The 24,064-nt window shown below is 36.4% G+C and overlaps 1 protein-coding gene across 4 annotated transcripts in view; it reads left to right on the top strand.

The window, feature by feature from the left end:
- The window catches only part of LOC105206378 (tubulin polyglutamylase TTLL5), a 144,710-nt gene extending 120,903 nt beyond the window's left edge, over window positions 1-23,807 (top strand). For 2 of the 4 annotated variants that reach the window (XM_039456866.1, XM_039456865.1), the window contains 2 exons: window positions 7,370-7,564; window positions 17,897-23,807. In XM_039456866.1, the coding sequence (XP_039312800.1) occupies window positions 7,370-7,564; window positions 17,897-18,176 (475 nt within the window). In that variant the 3' untranslated portion in view covers window positions 18,177-23,807. Of the gene's footprint in view, window positions 1-7,369; window positions 8,347-17,896 lie in introns of those variants that run through there. The other 2 variants (XM_039456867.1, XM_039456868.1) reach the window with 2 other exon arrangements.
- Window positions 23,808-24,064: the final 257 nt, after the last annotated feature.

Raw genomic sequence — 24,064 nt, 5'->3', positions numbered from 1 at the left:
TGATGGTAACAATTTCGAACCATTTCTTAATTAATTTGTTAATAAATATTTCATGAAAAAACAATGTTTACTTTCTCAACCTATTTGATATTCCAAATTTGTTCAACAATACTCGATCCAAATTATTACTTTAATACTTTGCATGCCGATTATCTCGTAAACGATGCGTCGTAGCAATTTTTTTCCTAATATAATTTTGATTGAAAATTACCTCTACTATGTAAATATGCAAAAAAAATTATAGGTACCCATTTAAAAAACCTACATTGACCTTCATAACTCAAAAAGGTGACGAGTAAAAAAAATTTCTTTACGTGCATTTTGTAGCCGACTAAAAACCATGTAAATTTTCCTTATTAAACTTTCTTCTAACTTCAACCAGTTACGAGATATTTGCTCGGACATTTATGGACGGACACCCTGTATATATAAAGCGACCGCACTCACGAGCTTGGTGCAACTACGTGATCATTCGTGACGACAGATAGACGCGAAAATTAGCTCGCAGACATCGTTCGTCTCTAATGCGCAACAATTAAGCAACAGATCAGGCGCCAGGCACGAGCGAGTGTGCCGCTCTTATATGACAAGGTTACCGATCGCTGAAATTCCTCCCTATCAAGAGGGGAAATATTTTATTGCGTCACAGGCAATGACGGGCTCTCTTAACCGGTAGCTCAGCCACGAAATTGTAAGAGGGGGTGGTTCGTTGCGGGCGGGAAGATAGAAGAGAGCGAGGGAGCTTAAAGAGATCACATCAAGTAATTGGAAAAGTAACAAATATACGAGGTGTGTTCAAAAAGTATCGCGAATTTTGTTTTTTCAAAAATTATTTATTTATTCATGAATATCTATTTTGTCCGCTTCAAAGTAATCCCCATGAGATATTATACACTTGTGCCAACGGTTTTTCCAATCTTCGAAGCACTTCAAAAAATCATTTTTTTTTATCTTGTTCAGCTCCTCCTTCGATGCCGTCTTTATCTCGTCAAGCGTAGCGTAACGTCGTCCTTTCATGGGCCTCTTCAGTTTAGGGAACAAGAAAAAATCACAGGGGGCCAGATCTGGGGAATACGGTGGCTGCGGCATCATTAGTGTGTTGTTTTTGGCCAAAAAGTCGCGCACAAGCAACGATGTGTGAGCAGGGGCGTTATCGTGGTGCAAAAGCCAATTTTTGTTCTTCCACAAATCCGGGCGTTTCTGGCGGATTGCTTCGCGCAAATTGCGCATAACTTGCAGGTAATATTCCTTATTGACCGTTCTACCCTATGGCAAGAACTCATGATGCACCACGCCCCTGCAATCGAAGAAAACTGTCAGCAAAACTTTCACATTCGACCGAACTTGGCGCGCTTTTTTCGGTCTTGGTTCGTGCGGCAGCTTCCATTGAGATGATTGAGCTTTGGTTTCCACGTCATAACCATAAACCCACGATTCGTCACCAGTTATGACCCTTTGGAGCAAATTTGGGTCGTCGCGGACAGAGTCCAACATCTCATTAGCAATGTTCATGCGATGCTGTTTTTGGTCGCAATTGAGCAATTTTGGTACGAATTTCGCGGCGACCCGTCTCATGCCCAAATCATTGATAAAAATCGAATGGCACGAGCCAATCGATATGTTTAGGTCCTCAGCAACTTCTCTAACGGTGATTCGACGATTGGCCAATACCATTTTCTCCACTTCATTAATTTTTTCGTCTGTTGTTGAAGTGCTCGGGCGTCCGGCACGCTCTTCGTCGTTCACATCTTCTCGGCCTTCTGAGAACATTTTGTACCACCGATAAACGTTGCTTCGGTCCAAGGTAGCTTCTCCGTATGCCACAGTCAACATTCGGAATGCATCCGCGCACTTAATTTCGTTTTTCACACAAAATTTGATACAGGTTCTTTGATCCATTTTTTTGAATAGGTAAAAATCGAAGACGATCCAAAACACGTGCAAGCAAAGCAGCTGTCAACAATTAAGTGAACATTCAAAATGGCCGAGCTTGTCGGCATAAGTGAGAGACATGAGTACCAACATAACGCCACAAAAAGATCGAAATTCGAATATACGTAACCCGCGAAAATTCAAAATTCGCGATACTTTTTGAACACACCTCGTATTTCTGATCTCGGACATTAAATCACAAGGCTCTGTAACAATTTTTCACGATCCGGGCGCGGCTGGAAAATACCACGCGGTTGTCGATACAAGCTCACCGAACGGAGAGAGTCAAGATTCATCAATTCTAATTAACGGCGGACAATATACGCCGTGCACACTCAAAACTCTCTAGACGCGCACTCTCATTCCGCACAAGATTACATTCGGCTCGAAGTACGCAATCGCCAAACAGAGACACATCTAAACGCTACTGCGAACAACACAAAACTATTACAATCATTGTCGCGACTTGGCTGTGACGTCGGCGACGCTCTCAGTAAACGGAACCAACGAAAATTAAGGCAGGACTTGATCGGATGAGGCGCACGACAGTAGAGTACGCGAGCAGCACACGATCACAGGCGTGCTCCACTTTCAGCGGAAAATCTTACAGTAACGCGGACTCTAATTACGACTACCGCGCGTGCGACCCATCCGATCGGCGAAATCGGTGGCTTTACAATGGCTCTCGTTCGTCTCATCACGATGCAGGCCTAGCTCCAGAAAAAATCGTCTTTACAGGAAAAGTCATTCAAGTTGTCTCTGCTCGTGATGGCTTACGCACAACGATCCACAGCGAAGTGATCAATAGCGCAAGAAAATTCGGCAAGCGGCACGCAGAATCTCTCGCCCCACGTACGGGGTTCGTCGCGCCCCGCTATTGGTTCCGCTTTATTACGCAGTCCTTGCGACCCTCTAATCAGGTTGTCGCACTGCGGCGCGCAGTTCGAGGTAGGTCGATGCCTTCGGGCAGCTCACGACTCTTCCCGTGGTTTTCTTAAGACCGGATGGCTATCCTTACGGACTTTTCGTCGTCCGCTGCCTCCGCGCTCGGAACCAAATCAGAAACATCTTGCAGCTCCTCGTTTGGGGTCTCCCACACGATGATCGGTGTAGAGTATCGACGTTCCCTTCATCTGATTTTCCTTCTTTTCGACCTGCAATATTCAGCGGCCTTACTGTTGCATACGAGCGCGACGGTAAAAGATAACGTAATTAAATGAATAGAGATCACCTGTCGCGCACGCTACTGCGATCCTGCGCACGATCCGTGAAATTCCGAGTGGCGGTAGGTCCTCCTTGGTCTTCTTGCCTGGTGAAACTTCGTCGATACAAAATTATTGATCGTCAGCTGCCGATCCGCCAAACGTCGCTAAAATTTCAGGGACGAACACACGCACACAAAACAAAGACGCGAAATTATTAGCGTACGCGCCGACACGTCCGTCTCCGAGCCGAGAGGACGTAGAGCCGCAGCGTGCGCTCCCCGGTCGGATCTTATGATCCCTGTGACGGATAGCCGCACAGGATGTCACGTCACAATATATATATATATATATATATATATATATATATATATATATATATATTTGAATTGTATTGACCTGCTTCAAATATATATTCAAAAGTGGAAATTTCTCTAATAGATTTTATATACCTAAAAAGTCAATTATAGTCAATCTTGATTGTGATACAATATTGCATGCAGTCAATTCAAATCATCTTTAATTTTCAAAGTATTCAAAATTTTAAATACATTCATAAAATTCAATTTGAAATTTTTGAACATATTAAAATATTACAGCCTTTTAATTATGTTTCAGTTACTATAATAATATAAAAATCATTCAAAATTTTATCATCGTATTTAAAATCAAAATAGAAAAGTAAGTCAAAGTATAATAAACCCATCATTAATCAACATATTAACAAAATGTATGGCGTACAATGTATTTAACTTTTTCTTTTTTTTTCTCATGCATACATTGCCATTCGAAATTACTAAACAGAAAATACGAAAAAAAATTAGAAATCAATATAACTGAATAAAACACATTGCATATACATTGACCTACACTGCATATGCATTGGTTTACATCGTGCACTTGATACGCGTATTAAGCACTATATTTGTATCAAATTTGTACTAAATTTTTAGTACTCACGATATAAACGCTGTCGGAACAACTTGATACGAACGTATCAAGCAGGAGTATCGCACTAAATTGATACGCATATCAAATGATACAAATAACAATGTAAACATTGAAACATATTTTGTAGGGGATTAGACCTATTGAGTATAACCTTAATTGACCGGTCTTATGATAAGTAATCTTATTTAATAGTCTCGCTGAAACGATAACATATTAAAAAATGTCTTGTAAAAAACGTTTAGTACGTTCGATGTAAACGAGCCTGTATTAAAACATTGGTGCGCACCAAACTTAACGAGTACCAAAGTTTTAACGATGTAAACTAGGTCATTATCATCGAAAATCGAATTTTTATGTGTACTTTTAATTTGATAGAAATAAGATATACAACAAATTGTCGATGCTTATTTTCGCCTGTGGCTGTGTTCGCATAGCGTGCTATCAGCGCTATCGTGTTGTTTTATCCTTATTCTACGTCTAATGATCGATAAAGATAGAATGACGGAATAGCGCCGATAGCGCGCTTCCCGAACGCAGCTTGTGTTTGGGTCTACGGTTTTTGTTTTTTATTCTTTTCATCTATATTTTCTTTATTTATTCCTGTTCTTTTTTTGTCCCTTCATTTATTAGACAAACTTTATTTTGCTGTTCTTTTCTCGTTAATACTTTTAGCTGTTTCTCCTTCCCAGTAAAAAAATTATACTTATTATAATTATTATTATTATTTTATTATTATTTATGTATCTGTATATAATTATATATGAAAAATTGTTTACTAAGTTGTTAATAAGGTTCACAGGCTTACTGATTTCTGATGGAAAAATAGATGGAATAGCATCTTTGTTCGACTTGGGTTTTACGTGGCATTGTATGTAATAGAAGTACCATTTGTCATATGAAAAACATCTTCTCGTAAAATGTCATCTTTCAGAAAATGCAACTCACAGATGCGGCTTTTTTGAGTGAATTCTTTATTGCCTTTTGCAATGATTCCATTATCATGCCAATTATTAAACATTTTTTTCGTGTGAGCTTTCTGAGAAAAGGCTTCTTTTCTCTGCATTTTTCTTTCCTTTGGTGGTAGTACATCCACGTATCCAACATGCCATGTTGATATAAATGTATAAAATCACAAGTGTATGTACCTCTTACCTCATACAAGTAAACAAATTCAATTAAAGCCGCTCTCAGGCTAGTCAAGTTGGTTTAAGTTGGTCGTTAAAATAGCGACCATTAATCCGAAAAAAGCTGACAGACGGGGGTCACAAATCGGCAACGCTTTTGCGGCTCACGTGCTATAAAGTCTCCTTACTCTTACTTCATGTCTCGCACTAAGTAAACATGTGCGAGGTAAATAACATAACCCGTTTGATTATTGTCGAGCAGTCACCGCGTCGAATAACGTGTTATGTGTATAACGCGTTCCTTCGTTCAAGTGATTTTAAGTCGTCAAATAATGAAGTGGTAGTGATTAATAATAATGAAGAAAAGATTTGTTTAAAAATTCCTAATTTTATTAGTTAAGTGCATGATTAAATCCATAAATTGCGGAAATTAGGCATTCTCAAGAAAATTACGATAATAATTAAATATTTTAGCACCTATAGTATTGTTATAGAAGAACAAATGTCGAGTCAACGGTGTAGCGTGCGGCGCATTAGGACGTTGACTGTTACGTTCGGATCCCAAATTCAATCCCCAGATGGATCAGACTTTTTTTATTTAAATCTTAGATTTTTAAATTGTTATATATAATTTCTAAACCGTTTTTAAATAAAAAAATTTTTAGTGCTCTTCTATTATTAATTAAATTAAAATTTCTCATGAGCACAAAAAATATATTTGTAACAAAAATTTAAAATGACTGTTTTAAGTACGTTTTAAGTACGTTAAAATAAGTGTTTCTATAAATTGAAATTTTTTTATTGTAAATATATTTTTTGTTCGTGGAAAATTTTAATTTATATTTAATTAATAATAAAGAGCTTTTTTAAATTCCTTGATTTAAAAAAATAACATTTTATATTAAATAATTAAGAACACAGTTTAAAAATTATACATAATTTAAAAATACAAAATTTAAATGAAAAAAGTCTTATCCGCGGAGATCGAACCTAAAACTCGAGCGTAGCAGTCAACGTCCGCACGCTACGCCATTGACTCGACATATGTTCTTCTGTAACAGTATTATAGGTACTAGAAATATTTAATTATTATCGTCATTTTCTTGAGAATGCTCAATTTCCGTAATTTAAGGCTTTACTACAGTGATAGTTTGGGTGAATATTACACAACCATAAAATTTTATTACATTAATATTGATGATTCGTTCTTCGCAGGTTCCTCTGATTAGAGCAATAACTGGTGAATGATAGATTAATTTGTCAATTATTCAAGTGCATCAATAAATCTAAGAATATCAGTGAATCTGTGTCAATACGTGAAACAATAAAAGAAAAAATTCTGTTTTATTACTCAGTAAAACTTTTTGGGAACGTGTAATCTTATTTTACGGTCGTGAAATTATACATCTATCGAGTTACGACAGTGTGAAGACATCGAATCTGTACGAAGTAATTTCTGAATGAGAAAGAAAGAGAGAGAGAGCATGATATCGTCTACACGTGTTAATCATCGCGTATAGAACGTAATTAATCACAGCGGTTGCCCGTTTAGTCGCCTGCATGAGTTGTGCGGCTTCTGCCTACCATCTATGCGCGTCTCGTAATTCGCCAACTATTATTTCCTATAATTTAAAAACTAATAAGCTTTGGACAAAATTTTGTTAAAGGAAAAATTGTCTTAGAATTGTCTCAGGAACACATTTTAAGAACAAACGCTTGTTCTGAATTACCCTATATAACGACGAAGAAATAGAAGGAAGTCATTATAATGTGTAATAACTAAAGTAGTTAAAAAATGTAAAAAATTTTTTAAAACCGAGTTTTACAATATTTAAATTATTTCTTCTTTTTTAATTTGATCTATTATTAAATTCACTATTTTTTAATATCATATTTTTTACTTCAGATGCGAATAAAGTATTTCCAAATTATTCTAATAGATCATGGAGTCATCAAACAGTTTACAAAATAAAAGTAGAGAGCTTATATATAATTGTCCTCAAAGAGTTAAAATATAGAACATTATCTGCAGAACAGTAACATATTTTAAACTGCAAAATAGACGCAGAAAAATCACGTAACCTAACCTAACCTAATCTAACCTAGAAAAATCAGCCTGATTTTATAATAAGTTAATACGAAACGTGTATTACATTACAGGGAACAAGATCTCGACGATGTCCTCATTCTGCAAACTCGTCTTTATAAGTGCGCTCACAGTTTCTTAGGAAGAAGTGGTTTTGCCGGTAATCTGCGCGGCGCTAATCTTCTCGGATCTTTACCACATATTACATCGAGAGTGTATTCCAATGCTGCTGCAACCGAACAGTGCAGATGTAATAATTTAATTAATAGGTAATCTAATTATTATATTTAAAAAATGTATTATATTTCACGGAAAAGAGAAAGAGAAAGGGTAAAACTTTGGAAAAGCTACTGCAGCCTTGATGACCTTGACCTTTATATATGTTATCAAGGAGAGGATCCTGAACAACTTTTTCTTATAAATTAATCGGCGGTCTCGTACAGTTTTTAAGATATACGTAGAGAAAAAAAAACAGTTTTTCTTAATTATTTCAGAAAATATTCATTTTATAAAAAAATGTTCCAAACAAGAAATGAAGCTTGTAATAAGCTCTATAAAAAAAGGTTATATACATATTTTATCTAACTTTAATACTTTAGTCATTATAGTAGAAAAACTGTTTTAAAATAATTTTTTTTTATTTTTAGTAGTTTTGCGTGAAATGTAGATGCTTGGACTCCGCCCCTTCCTTGCACCCCTACCCCGTTTTAGTCGGTCCACTAATGACGAGCTGGGTGCGGGAGGAGGTGGGCCGTCAGGGCCCCCCTGTGTATGTGTGCCTGTGTGCGTGCACTTGTCCCGAGAGAGGGGGGTGGACCTTACTACTAAAATTGCTACACGAAACAAGGTCCACCCCTCCCTCCTGCCTTGGGAGCGAAACAAGTATACACACACACACACACACACACACACACACACACACACACACACACACACACACACACACACACACACACACACACACACAGGAGGGTGCAAGGGGGTGAGCCTGACGACCTACCCCATTAGTGGATAGACTGAAACGGAATGGATTGTGTTAGGAAAAATGCGGTGAGGGCGTGCGGGGGAAGGGCTGAGCCCCTCCCCCGCCCAAGCATCTACTTTTCACGCTAAACTATTAAATTTACAAAAAGCTTATTTTAAAATAGTTCTTTTACTATAACAACTAAAGTATTAAAGCTAGGTAAAATATGTATATAACCTTTTTTATAAAGCTTATTACGAACTTTATTTCTTGTTTAACACATTTTTTTGTAAAATGAATATTTTTTGAAATAATTAAAAGAGAACTTTTTTTCTCTAAGTATATCTCAAAAACTATATGAAACCGCCGATTAATTTGTAAGGAAAAGTTGTTCAATATCTTTGTCTCTATAACATATTTCAAGGTCATCAAGGCTGCTGTAGCTTTTCCGAAATTTTAACCTATTTACATATAAATATATTTAACTTAGAGACATAAAAAGAACTTAATTAAATATAAAAATACTTGAACTGAAGAAATTTAATTAAGTTCAAAGATTTAGTCAAGTTAACTTTTTCTCAGAGTTACATCTGCTTCTTCTCTCTCTTTCTGTTTAAACTTGTTAAATAAAGTATTATATGAGGCTATTTTAATATAAAGTGGCAATTATCTTTATGCTCTGATATCACAATGAATCTTTTTTATATGTAGTATCAGAAGCATAGCTTCAAATATTTATTTTGTATAACTTTATAAGACGCTTTAACATTTACAAATGCGACAAGTTAATATATTACGCATTCTTGCATTTATAATAATTTGATAGTACAGAAAATTGCAGTTTGCAGAGACGTTTTAATTATGTATCATTACAATTTTTAATGTCTCTGACAAAGGGCAGACCAGAAATAGAACTTCACTTTTGAAACCGTTTGTTGTAAAAAATAGTCCTTCGTGTTCATATTAACTCTTTCCCTAGGAACTTGGGTAACTTGTGTTCAATCGATTTCCATTTATAAAAGTTTCTCGAAATCTTTAAGAGTCCTCTACCCTTCATAAAAAAAAAAACTTGTGATGGTGGAGCGACTGAAGTCAATTTCCTGCAAACAGCATCGACTTGATTTTTGTATAAAGCATTAATAATCTAGAATTGTAAATAACATTGTCTTTTCATAAAGTAAAAATGAGATAGAAATACTTTTTGAAGAAATTCGAGTTTTTTTTTCAAAGTTTTACTACCTAATTTAACAAATCTTAGAGTTATTTTTTACGGGTATTTATTATAAAAAGTTGCAATTTTTAAAGTCAAATTACTTTTTTTATTTTTTACTTTTTAATTTAATTAATTTTTTAATAATTAAATTATATTATATTTTATTCTTTTCCGAAATAAAATACAGATTTGTTCTAAAAACTTAAAAGCATGTTCATAATTGTTTAGAGATTTTTTTGAACGACTTTAAAGGGATGCTGGACTGACAGTGGAACTCACTCGACGTGGGTACTACAGATTTTTCTTAAATGGAAAGAGTAAAGGGAATAGGCTAGCACTCTTTGTTTAATCATATTCATCTGACCTTATTCTTCGATTTTATCGCCACTGCATCTAGGAATTAATTTTCTTCCATTTCTGATTATAAGCGTTCTATTTACCATTATGCACCTCTATTTCGCGTGCACATACGCATATAATTTTATGCAAGCGAAATCCTTTTTCCAAACTTTCGATCTAAGTTTCGATATTTTAGTGTTATTCTATCACATTGTCCGAAGAGTGGTAATGTTTTGTTTTGCCCACAAAACCTGTACAACTGTCAGATTAAACTGACATTGTCGTGGCTTGACAGCTCTACGGTGTGGATGAGTGCAGATGTGATTATTACTGTACTTTTTAATTTTTTTATTATTAACATGGAATTGACGTTCTCAAAATTAACACGTGTATTCTAATTGTGTAAAAGCACTTTTAATTATGTAAACCTAATTCGAAGAAAATGGTCGTAGAAAAAATGTCGGTAGTTACCAGTATCAGTCCAGCATCCTTTTAAATAGATGAGGAAAAGTTGTTAAACACGAGTTACTGAAGTTTGTAGAGATAAGGCGCCGTTTTTCACATTATATTGTAAGAGTTAAAAATATCAAATTCCAGCTTCTGATCTTAATTTTTCGAAGAATTAACAATAAATATAAAAATTTCAAAGTCATTAAACGATTTACCATTTAGCAGGATGCTTGATAAATCTCAAGAAAAAAATATTAAGAAAAAGAAGCAAAAAAAATAAGTATTACATTATTTTAGACTCACAAGTAGGCAAGAATTGTAAAATGCCAAATGAGATGAGTCATAGCTCATTTGAAAGGAAGAGGGGATCAAACTATACTATACTGAATTATACTAAAAGTATACTAAAAATGTAAAAGGGTTAGCGTGAATGGGTTTTACTTTCTAAGAAAATTACAGTTGAAATTTATCCTTGAGACGTTTGTACATTAAGTACTGGAATCTTGAACCAGAACCCAAGAGAGCGTCGTGGTTGAGAAAGCTAAGTGCTAGCATTACATTTTTTCCTCCGCGGCGGACCGGATTTAAATCTCCGCAGCATCAATTTTTTTCAAGTTTCTTGCTATTACATTTTAAAATTTTTTTTTATTTTTTAAATTAATTAATACGTAGACTGGTCTAATGTGTTTTTTATCACTTTCATTGTTAAAGCTCAATCAATACACACATACACAAACGCGCCCACGCGCTGGCACGCACACACACACACACACACACACGCGCACGCACACGCACACGCACACGCACACGCACACGCACACGCACACGCACACGCACACGCACACGCACACGCACACGCACACGCACACGCACACGCACACGCACACGCACACGCACACGCACACGCACACGCACACGCACACGCACACGCACACGCACACGCACACGCACACGCACACGCACACGCACACACACACACACACACACACACACACACACACAATAATACACTACTCAAAAGAAAATAGGGAACACTTTCCAGACACCAAAAATTAGGCTATTTTCAAATGACTGTAACTCGGTGAAAAATCATCGTAGATAAAAAATAAAAAAAGCATTTTGAAGCTTGAAGATCCAACTTTAACGCTCTATCAGCAGATTTTCAAAATTCTTTTAACTTCCTTGTCTTATGCAGTAAAAAAGCACACCCTGTTTTGTTCCTTAAAATTTCGTATTTTTGACACTTTGCAGCTCGACCAACAAATTTTTTTCGAACAATTCAAGTAAAGCTTCATAAACTACAACATTTTGCCTACAAAATGCTTTTTTTAAAATTTCTCTACGATTTTTTTTGACCGAGTTACGCTACTTTGAAGCTAAACCTGCATTTTTTACAAATGATATCCGTACTCCGTGAAAAATCATCGTAGACAAAAAATCAAAAAATCATTTTAAAGCTCGAAGTTCCAACTTTAACATGCTGTTAATGGTTTTCAAAAATTTTCTCAATTTCTTAGTACTATGCCCCAAAAAAGATACACTGTTTTTTCCTTAAAATAACGTATTTTTAACAGCCTGTAGCTCAATAAAAAAATTTTTCTCGACAAATCCAATGCAAGTGCCATAAAGTATGACATTTTCTCTACAAAATGCTTTTTTTAAAGTTTTCTCTACGATTTTTTTTGACCGAGTTACAAGACTTTGAAGATATACATTTTTTACAGTACATTTTTCCGAAAAATGACGTCTACCGCCGACATTAGCATTACCCAATGTGCACCACGTGGAGGTTGTCGGTCGGATTTTTGCACATCGTGTGTGTGTGTGTGTGTGTGTGTGTGTGTGTGTGTGTGTGTGTGTGTGTGTGTGTGTATGTATGTATCACAGCAGAGATAAGGACCCCGCAGTTCGTCACTTCTGCAGTATTTAATGACTCCAAACCCTCTCTGCTGTGTGTGTATGCGCTCGCGCGCATGAGAGTTCAATAGTGTGTATTTCCTCCTCTCTGATCAATTACTGCTTGCAAGCGTTCTCGCATATTTATACATCTTGCAATACGATCTTGCGGAATGTTGTGCCAAATTTCCGTTAAAATTTCTCCCAATTCTTCTAAATTTCGCGGCTGTTCCTCGCGACGCCTTAATCGTCGTTCCATTTCATCCCAAATGTGCTCGATTGGATTTAAGTCCGGGCTATTGGCGGGATGATTTAACAGTCTAATTGCGTGTCGTTGAAAAAAACGTCGCGTTATATTCGCCGTATGAGGTCGAGCGTTGTCCTGCATAAAAATAAAGTTCCGACAGGTTCGATTTAATAGCAAAACGTGTGGTCGTAGAATATCGTTGATATAACGAACACCCGTCATTGCCGGAGGTGGCAGGATCACTAGATCACTTCGTCAGTGATATACACCCCCACACCATCACGGAACCGCCGTTGTAGGATCGTATTGGCATAACGCAACGTCGATCATAGAGTTCATTTCGTCGATGCCAAGTACGTATACGAGCATCATTGCCATAAAGGCATATAACGCGACGTTTTTTTCAACGACACGCAATTAGACTGTTAAATCATTCCGCCAATAGCCCGGACTTAAATCCAATCGAGCACATTTGGGATGAAATGGAACGACGATTAAGGCGTCGCGAGGAACAGCCGCGAAATTTAGAAGAATTGGGAGAAATTTTAACGGAAATTTGGCACAACATTCCGCAAGATCGTATTGCAAGATGTATAAATATGCGAGAACGCTTGCAAGCAGTAATTGATCAGAGAGGAGGAAATACACACTATTGAACTCTCATGCGCGCGAGCGCATACACACACAGCAGAGAGGGTTTGGAGTCATTAAATACTGCAGAAGTGACGAACTGCGGGGTCCTTATCTCTGCTGTGATACATACATACACACACACACACACACACACACACACACACACACACACACTCACACACACACACACACATGATGTGCAAAAATCCGACCGACAACCTCCACGTGGTGCACATTGGGTAATGCTAATGTCGGCGGTAGACGTCATTTTTCGGAAAAATGTACTGTAAAAAATGTATATCTTCAAAGTCTTGTAACTCGGTCAAAAAAAATCGTAGAGAAAACTTTAAAAAAAGCATTTTGTAGAGAAAATGTCATACTTTATGGCACTTGCATTGGATTTGTCGAGAAAAATTTTTTTATTGAGCTACAGGCTGTTAAAAATACGTTATTTTAAGGAAAAAACAGTGTATCTTTTTTGGGGCATAGTACTAAGAAATTGAGAAAATTTTTGAAAACCATTAACAGCATGTTAAAGCTGGAACTTCGAGCTTTAAAATGGTTTTTTGATTTTTTGTCTACGATGATTTTTCACGGAGTACGGATATCATTTGTAAAAAATGCAGGTTTAGCTTCAAAGTAGCGTAACTCGGTCAAAAAAAATCGTAGAGAAATTTTAAAAAAAGCATTTTGTAGGCAAAATGTTGTAGTTTATGAAGCTTTACTTGAATTGTTCGAAAAAAATTTGTTGGTCGAGCTGCAAAGTGTCAAAAATACGAAATTTTAAGGAACAAAACAGGGTGTGCTTTTTTACTGCATAAGACAAGGAAGTTAAAAGAATTTTGAAAATCTGCTGATAGAGCGTTAAAGTTGGATCTTCAAGCTTCAAAATGCTTTTTTTATTTTTTATCTACGATGATTTTTCACCGAGTTACAGTCATTTGAAAATAGCCTAATTTTTGGTGTCTGGAAAGTGTTCCCTATTTTCTTTTGAGTAGTGTATATTTCCAGACTTACGCGCGCACGATTAGACGATTAAGATTTACAATTATTTTATTAATCTGTGTAAAATAGAAGACTCACAATAACTTATAATAATTTATTAGAAGAATTATGAACAGAATTTTTATTTATTGTTACTTAAAAATCTTAAGGAGGTATACATATCTAGACTGTTCAAAACAAGACTTAACGTCATCTCTATGAAGCTAGCGAAACCAAATCGGCAGAACCAAATAAAACTTATTGGAATATTTAGTACTAACACATCGTTCAATAAGTCCCGAGACTAACCCAAAGATAACGCTAGTAGTACCAAGCTGGCCACGTTTCCCTAGAATGCGAACCTTCACATGAAACGTGTACAAATTTCACGTCGATCGGACCACAAACAGCTGAGTTATTGAGGTTAGAGCAAAGTCACTTTGTAATTTGTTTGAAAAATGGAAAAAAGTGAGTTTTGCGTGTTGATAAAGCATTGTTTTTTAATGGGTAAAAACACCGTAGAAGCCCAGCAATGGCTTGAGAAATGTTATCCGGACTCCTTTCCATCTAAATCAACGATTTGTCGTTGGTATGCTGAGTTTAAACGTGGTCGTACGGACACAAACGATGCGGAACGTTCGGGTAGGCCATTGGAAGCCGTTGTACCGGAAAATGTGAGTGAAGTGTTAAAAATCGTAATGAACAATCGCAAAGTGAAGGTCCGTGACATTGCAGAAATGACACAGATATCATCTGGAAGCGTATTTACAATCCTTCATAAAAAATTGAGCCTGAAAAAGGTTTTTTCCAAGTGGGTGCCGCGATTGCTTTCAATGGAACAAAAACAGCAACGAATCGACGATTCAGAGAGCTGTTTATCGCTATTTACTCGCAATAAAAAGGATTTCCTGCGTCGATACGTAACCATGGATGAAACATGGATTCATCATTTCACTCCGGAGTCGCATCGGCAATCATCTGAGTGGCGCGCGGCTGGCGAAAGTCGCCCAAAGCGTCCAAAAACGCAGCAGTCTGCTGGCAAAGTCATGGCGTCTGTTTTTTGGGATACAGATGGCGTGATTTTCATTGATTACCTGGAAAAAGGTAAATCGATCAACAGTGATTATTATATTGACTTGTTGGTACGTTTGAAGGAGGAGATCGCAGCAAAACGACCGCACATGAAGAAGAAAAAAATCCTTTTTCATCAAGACAATGCACCATGCCACAAGTCCATGAAAACAATGGTAAAATTCAACGAGTTGGGCTTTGATTTGCTTCCCCACCCTCCGTATTCGCCAGATTTAGCCCCCAGCGACTACTGGCTCTTTGCTGATCTCAAAAAAATGCTCCAGGGAAAAAAATTTGGCTCGAATGAGGAGGTCATTGCCGAAACTGAAGCCTATTTTGAAGCAAAGGATAAATCCTTCTATAAACATGGTATAGAAAAGTTGGAGAGGCGTTGGAAAGATTGTATCACTCTAAAAGGAGATTATATTGATGAATAAAAATGATTTTTGAAAAAAAATGATTTTTGAAAAAAAATGTTGTTTTCGTTGTTAGTCTCGGGACTTATTGAACGATGTGTTAATTTGTACTATAAAAAATAATTTTATACTTCATGCCATTTCGAAGAAATTCGTGGTCCTGCTAGCTTCATATGAAGCCAGCAGAACAAAAAAAAAATTAAAAAATAAAAATAAAGTAGATATATTTAGTACTGATTTTGTACCACTCCAAATAAATTAATAATATAAGTTTAATTAATATAATCAGCTTCAAAACAATTTACAACTCTCTATTCTAGACCAGCTCCAAGAATGAAGTACTCTTTTCCCTTAGCAGAATCAAACGATAGTATTTTTGCTCGATGCGTAATAATTTGTAATACCAAAATGTGAGGTTTGAGAATTTGTTTTCCTGCCATTTTTCTCAAAAACCCTAACTCTTGATGACCTTAAGAGTAAAGTACTCTCTTCCCTTAGCAGAATCAAACGACACTATTTTTACTCGATGCGTGATAATTTGTACTATTGTTGTACCGGCGGATGCAACAAGATAAAATGTTCGGGATTTGGTCCGTCTGAAGGGTTGAAACCCACGAGGAAGACACTTGGAAGAGTGCGCGCGGTGGCAAATAACACTCTCACTTTCTTATTAACACTTTTATTCCCCGAACGTTAATATAAATGATTTCCCTTTTTAATATAATTGAATCGTGGTGAACGGATCACATGGTATCGCGCACTCGGCCGCTGGATGTGTTGCGGGGTGTCTAGTGCAATTTATCGCGGAGCGCGTACTTTACATTAAGAATCTCATGCTGCCCATAATTAGGCAACCTAACTTATAGTTTTGGTATTTTCGATGTGGTGGGGTATTAGGCTCTCGCAATGACCATATATGGTCATACTCACGTCAATCGTGCGATGCTTACGCTGCTCGCACGATTGCAAATTCCGCAGTCTTGCATTTCCGATGCAACGAGCGCTCGCGCTGCAATGGCGTGATTGTTGCTAAGCGGATATGCAAGACGATTAAAGTAGCTAATGAGGCTACAACACTTTCAAAATGTGAAGTTTGAAAATTTGTACCCCTGCCATTTTTCTCAAAACCACCCCTAACACTTGATGACCTCAAAAGTAAAGTACTCTCTTCTCTGAATCGAATGACATTATATTTGCTTGATACATAATAATTTACACAAAATATGATTTATCGAAACTTGAAGTTTGAGAGTTTATTATAAAACTTATATATTCTTCTGCCGTTCAAATATATAAGCTGTTTTTTTGTTGCATGCTTATTTTGCCGAACAAAAAGCACTGATCTATTTTGGAATAAGGCAATTATATTGGGAATAAAACTATTAACTCTCTAATAGCAAGGTGGATTTTCAGAACGTATCCAGGAAAATGAATTCGACACGATGCTTTTTGTTTTATTTATTGTCAACTGATCATGTACAAAATGGATAAAAAAAAGAAATAATATATTTAACTTCTTCTTATTTATTTATAGATGAAAAAAATACTTTACTCTAGAGGTCATCAAGAGTTTTGGGTGATTTTGAGAAAAATGGCAGGGGTACAAATTCCCGAACTTTACATTTTGTTAGTACAAATTATTACGCATCGAACAAAAATAATGTCGTTTGATTCTGCTAAGGGAAAAGAGCACTTTACTTTTAGAGCTGGTCTAGAATAAAAAGGTGTAAGAATACAGAAGTGTAAATTGTTTTGAAGCTGATTATATTAATTAAACTTATATTATTAATTTATCTGGAGTGGTACAAATTAGTACAAAATCAGTACTAATTATATCTACTTTATTTTTTTTTTTTTTTGTTCTGCTGGCTTCATATGAAGCTAGCAGGACCACGAGTTTCTTCGAAATGGCATGGGGTACAAAATTTTTTTTTATTGTACAAATTAATACAAAATAAGTACTAAATTTTCCAATAAGTTTTATTTGATTTTGCCGATTTGGTTTCGCTAGCTTCATAGAGATCTTAACTTTACAAATTTTTTGTTAAAAATAAAAAAAAATAGAGAAGTCGTGAGTAGGTACGGTCTCAATAGTTATCGCATCATCGGTGGCCGTGGGAACCGGTTGAAGATTCTAACTCGAGTTCGGGACTAATATACTTTTGGTTTCACCCTCGTGGAAGAGAGATGACGGTTTTATGGCTCGTCTCTAGCATTGCGACACGCGTATTATTTACATATTGATATTGAAAATGGAAATTTTTTTATATATGGTATCGAATAAAACACATTGCGACTATTTTCAAAAGCTCTGCGATTGGGCTACGTGTCTTATAATACGTGTTTATCATTTGCGACGCTAATTACTTGCATATTTCTGATTGGCAGGTCGTATGCGTTGCATATTGATATTGATAAAGAAAAATGCACGGAGAAAAAGTTACGGTTGCCACAACTGAATAATAATGTTAATTTTCGCCCATCAATACAAAATGATTGTGGGAAACATAGTACTCTGGAAGTGACCCTTATGATTGCCCCAACCTTAGTGAGGGTAGCTACATATGGATGCTACAATCGTAATAATATTGTTCCTGTAACTATAATTACATATACTTTTCAGCAAATGTGCAATATAAAAATTTTTTTTTTTTTTTTAGTTTTTTAACAGATCTTATTATTCTTATATAGCTTAATAATCTGTCTTCATTGTTTCGCATATAAGATTTCTATTTCCCTAATTACAATTACGCATTATTTTATAATTTTTGAAAATGCATCGGCACCGGCTGAATTTGAATCTAAGATCTTCAGAACAATAACCTAATACGCTAACTCTGAGCTAATCGTGTACTTGTGAAATCGTTAATAAAAAGTTATATTAAAGTTGATTTGAACAGGAAGAAATTTGCGTCTTGAGTACCGCGCAAACACTCACTAGCCCTTTAATTATTTAGATATTGTTAGATATTTTTAATATAAAGTATATAAATAATTAAAACCTGTTTCTGCCCATGACCAGACTAGGACTAGTGATTTGTTTCTATTCGAATTTCGAAGTTTCGAAACTTCGGTATTAAAATCTTCGAAGTTCAAAGTTAACTTCGAAGTTTTGAAATTTCGAAAAATACGTTTGTACCCTGCGAATTGAGATATTATTGTTAACGACTATTCATTATCGTAAACACAAGTTTCTAACTGCGAGTAACATTGTTTCACCACAATAGAACTGTCTTGTTTCTGAAAATATTTTGACAAATGTTTTTACTTTTCAAAATAAGTTTCTATTAGAGTAAAGCCATGTATTTTCATTAGATATAGTTTCAATAAAGAAATATTTTTGCGTTTATTCTATTTCTTGAAAAATATTTTTTTTACCATTCCCAAATCTTCTTTCAATGTTACGATGCGATTGAAAACAAGCTGAAATATATATATTTTTAAAATATATGTTATATAATGCAAGTTTTTAAAACATGCTCTAATATATTATAATTGTACTAATCGTTTAATTTGTGCAAACATATTTTTTGAAACTTCGAAGCTTCGAAGTTCGAAGTTAACTTTGAAGCTTTGAAGACGCCTTAAACTTCGAAAGATCAAAGTTAACTTTGAAGCTTCGAATCTTCGAAGTAAGTCAAAAGTAACAATCCTAAACCAGACTAATAAAGATAGCCAAAAGTAACAATTAGAAATAGTACCGGAACATAAAAAACATTATTGACGTAAAAAGTTGATTTTGCAACTAATGGTTATAAACAAATTGTTAAAAATTGACTGCAGAGGAAAACTAATGGTGCCAATCGATTTAATGGGAAAAATTATCTAAAGAAGCATATATAACGTTTTTTTAATTATTATAGTTATAATTATTATAAACAAATTAGTTGCACAATTGATTTTACAATGTTGTCGTGTTGGAACTTAGCAAATGACTGCAGGGCAAGCTTGGCGTCGATCTCTTATAACTACTGTGATCCTTTTAGAACCTTTCGGCGGAAAACTGGAAAACTCCAGTCTTTCCGGCCTCTAGATCCTAGAAGGATCGCGAATAATTGGTGGAAACACATGGTTTTATTTTTTGTAGTTATAACGGCCAGCAACGCCAACGGCGAGACAGAGTGATCCCGCGCGTCGCCGCTCCGTCGCTTAACAACAGACACGCTCTTGCTCTTGCTCCTGAGCGCTGTCTTTATTTGCTTATTATCCCGAACAATATATGTATACGCTGCTTGCGGGCAAATACACGCGAATATTTATTGTTAGATGTGTTCCAAAATTCACTGTCAGTACTGAAAAATAGTTTGTATTCTGTAGTTCACACTAGCAATGTACATCGGGACGCAGTTTTATATTCTCGATGTATCTGCCAGCGGACATAAATATATTTCTGACAAAATACGTCGTTTGCCGCGAATGTAATTTCACATAACGTGACGTAAGAACTGCTACTGAAATAAACTTTTAGTGTATCGTGCAATTGTATTCAGATTTCACAATCATAGTATTTATTCTGCTGACAATATTTGAGAGATAGCAATAATTCTTCGGTTGTGGCAACCGAATATTTGAGGATATTATAACTTAATGTTATTTATCCTAAAGACTATGGATGTAAAAACTGTAAAGATGAACATACCTTAACAGATGTATTCAATATAATATCAGTATAACTAGATTTCACATACATTTCTTTCCCAAACATAGAGATTATTGTTGTTACACCCATAGTCATTTTTTTCATGTGCGATATTTTTTTTTATGGTACCGAGAAAAGCACATCGCAGCTATTTTTCAAAAGCGCCGCGATGAGATCACGTTGTTTAACGCGAACAATTGTGTTATGTGCGCTTTATTATGTATCGATATATAATTATAATTAAAGACGTGTTGCGATTTATTAATAGTCTGATTCATCATCATGATGTGGTTCTTTTTGGTACGTTTTGTAACGACCCCGGTTCGCGTAGTACGTGCATGGACGATGGTCGGCCGCAGACGAGGGTGCAAGGGGTTGCAGAGAGAATTAGACGTCAATCTTGATTATAAATAATTGTTTTATTAATATTAATATGAAGCTGAATTTGAAACAGTACACGGAAAATACAGAGATGATACGGATATTCGAACAGCGATTATAACGACATAGCAATACAGAAACTCGACGTAGACTCGGCGACGGAGACGGTGGACGTGCGGACAAAGATATATAATACAATAAAAAAACGGACGATATTTACATGCGACAAAATGGTCCTCGCCGAGTTCGCGTGTCTTTTCCGCGAATTGCACGTGCAGTATTTCTCAGTAGACTGGGACTAAAAATAGCTGAATCGGTTCGATCGAACAATCATTCGGCGATGCGATACGGCGCGAAGAGTGATGGGTGCGGCGCGATACACGGATCCGTGTTTCCGGTGTTCAATTCGCGCGGCCTGTCACAAGGCGATTAATACCGCATATTTCTCGTCGGGTGACACTATCCCGCGCCAAGTGCGCTTGGTGGAGGCACAAAACACTGTATCCCCTTTCACGTGGTAGTGCTGGACTCGAAATGTGTAGTTGGATCGGCTTTACACCAAGTACCTTGGCTGGGCTCAAGTTCGCTTGTGCTCGGTGAAAGCGTGAAGCGGATCGGATCGAATCGAGTCGGAGAGGAACGGTCGAGTGCCAAGTGTTTTGGCAGACACCAAGTTCACTTCATCTCGTTCTCAACCTAAGTGGCTTTTCCTTGGAGAGGCGATCGGAAGCGAAGAGCCTCAAAAACTCGGCTTTTTATACCCGAGAATCGAGAGGAGAGGATATGCGGAGAGCGGTCGATTGCGGTACGGAGTCAGTATCCTCGCCACTCGATTTTGGATATTCTAGACGGGCCGCGCGCGCGGCGGCGGCGAACAGCGGCGGAGTGAGAGCGCGTGAGTGTTTGACACGCGAATGCGTTTAAAGCTCGCCCGTTTAAGATTTGGTAATTTTATGAGACGCTGTACGCCGACTTTTGCCGTCCGGTAAGTGGTCGGCCGGACGGCTTGGAGCGATGGACGGTCCGGGAGGGGGGGAGCGGTTTGTTACTGTTTGACTAAACCATATAAGACAATTATGTATCACACGTTGTTATTGAGTTTTGCTTACGGGATATTGAACCATAAGAACAAAGATCGAAGATCGAATAGTGAGTTTGGACCGAGGGGGTAACCACTAGCTAAAATGTTGTCCCACAGATTACATGATTTCATCTGATTGTAAATGATTTCATTATGATTTTTGGTGATTTTATATGATTTCAAAATGTGATCTTTGATGATTTCATATGATTACACAATGATTTTTCGTGATTAAAATTCATTATGATTGGTAAAAAATTTATCTGAAAGAAATTCACAAAAAATTTTAATAACCTTTTTTTTTTAGAAACAGCATAATGTGATTTCTAATAACTATTTTTGACCAAAAACTGATTAGAGAAGCCAAGAGATTTACACTGATTTCATAATAAATTTCATGATGATTGCACATAATTTCTAATGATTACACAGAAATCCAAAATGATCTCTGGTGATATCATTAAAATTTCTGATAACTTCATATGATTTCATAATGATTTCTAGTGATTTCATCTGACTTTATGATTACATTTGATTACAAAATGATTTCATAATGATTTTGAGGACACTGTTCCACGACTACATTAAATAGTTATCCCCGCGGTTTGGACAATGATATTGCAGCTCTCGTGAATACTATGTTTGCTTTGCTAGCACAAGCGGAACAACTCGTGATGGAGGCTGAAAATGCACCTTTGTTTTCCATACTGGAAATGCTGAAAGAAATATGGAATTTTGCGATGGTTATAATTCCAAATATGAGGCGCACTGAATCATTTTTTTTCGCCGATAGTCGGTATCACTATCTTTCCATTGCAAGTTGTGATGATTGGCTGTTAGCCTTGTTTTTCATCTCTAATGAGAAGAATCCGCGGTACCAGCGCGTGAAACACGTAATGCATCAGCTTGTTCTGCTCCTTGATGTGAAACTTTTCACGAATGATGAAACTCTGAAAGTCCACGAAGATGAACACGCCCCACAAATCCGGCATGTTTGTAACTTTTTTTTATTCTCGATTGCGTGCCGATTCGAGCAAACGACCGACACAAATATTTGCGAAAGCGGATATGTTTTATAGCAACGCGATCGTATTAATAAATGCAATAACCCTGGTGAAAATTGAATGCTGCTTGAAACGTCAAATGAGTAATAAATAAAGAGTTTTAACGTTTCCTTGACACTCCATTGACTTTTTGTGCTTTTCGCCATCCATTTACATTCCCTAAACACCCCACAAAAAAATATGTACAGAGCAGTTTGAAATGCTTCGTGAACACTTCATTGATTGACACTTTGTCTAAGCTTCCTAAACACTCCACAAAGAATCTACAGAGTATTCCGAAATGCTTCGTTAACATTTTATTGATTGACACTTCGTCAACGCTTCCTAAATGCTCTACAAAGAATTTACAGAGCATTTTGAAATGCTTCGTAAACACTTTATTGATTAATACTTCGTTTACGTTTTCTAAAACCTACGTTTCAAGAAAGATTTATCTACGCTTCAATATGCGTTATTTTTTATATTTGCTATTGCTTTACGTTTCATTAAAATTCCGTAAACGTGTCCGTAAAATTTCCGAAACTTTCAGTAATGTGTTGGAGTGTGTACGGAATGTTCAGTAACGCTTCATCTACGCTCCAACGATCGACATTTTTCTACTCTTAGTTTACATTTCCCGAACGTTTCATAAATGTGCACAAAACATATTATACTTTTTTTAGAGTAGAAAAATATTGACCGTCGGAGCATAGACAAAGCGTAATTGAACTTTTCAAGTGTTCATAAAATGTAAACTAAGAATAGTAATGCATGCTGTCATATGCTTCTTATACGCTTTTCAACTGAAATTTCAAAACCATTTAACGTCCATTGAACTAATATATTATAAATTTTGTATACATAAACATCAATGGTTCATGGACCACCATGAAGCGTTAGTTCCTGGACGATTTTCAAGGTTCAGCAACGTTGGACACGGTTACAAATTGAATGGGTGACCACTTTTCCAAGCAGAAGTTAGCCGTATAACTCGATAACGCTTCGTTTATATTCGATAAATGTTTTGCTCGCACTTGCTAAAGAGTTGTGTAACGTTTTGTTAACACTTATTGAACGTTTAGTTGACGCTCCGATGTTCCAATTTATACGCTTCCCATGAGTTTTCCTCACACTTCCGTTACTCTCCCCTTAAACTTGATTTACGCTCTGGTTAACGCTTTATTACTGCTCGCTTTATGTTTAATTTTCACCAGAGAAGTCGCAATGTCAATGTCGATGGTACGTGTTTTCTTTGTGTGGATATGATTGTTTTTATCGCTACACGATTTTGCGTACCACATCACATTCATCACAACCAACGGATTGTATTGTACTCTGTTGTGAATAATAAAACAATAAGCAGTAGTATTTGCTGAAATGTTCTCATTATACTCGAACATGAACGTCCATTG

The sequence above is a fragment of the Solenopsis invicta genome, chromosome 13 (assembly GCF_016802725.1).
Source record: "Solenopsis invicta isolate M01_SB chromosome 13, UNIL_Sinv_3.0, whole genome shotgun sequence".
Lineage (NCBI taxonomy): Eukaryota > Metazoa > Arthropoda > Insecta > Hymenoptera > Formicidae > Solenopsis > Solenopsis invicta.
This window is presented reverse-complemented; position numbering and strand designations above follow the sequence as displayed.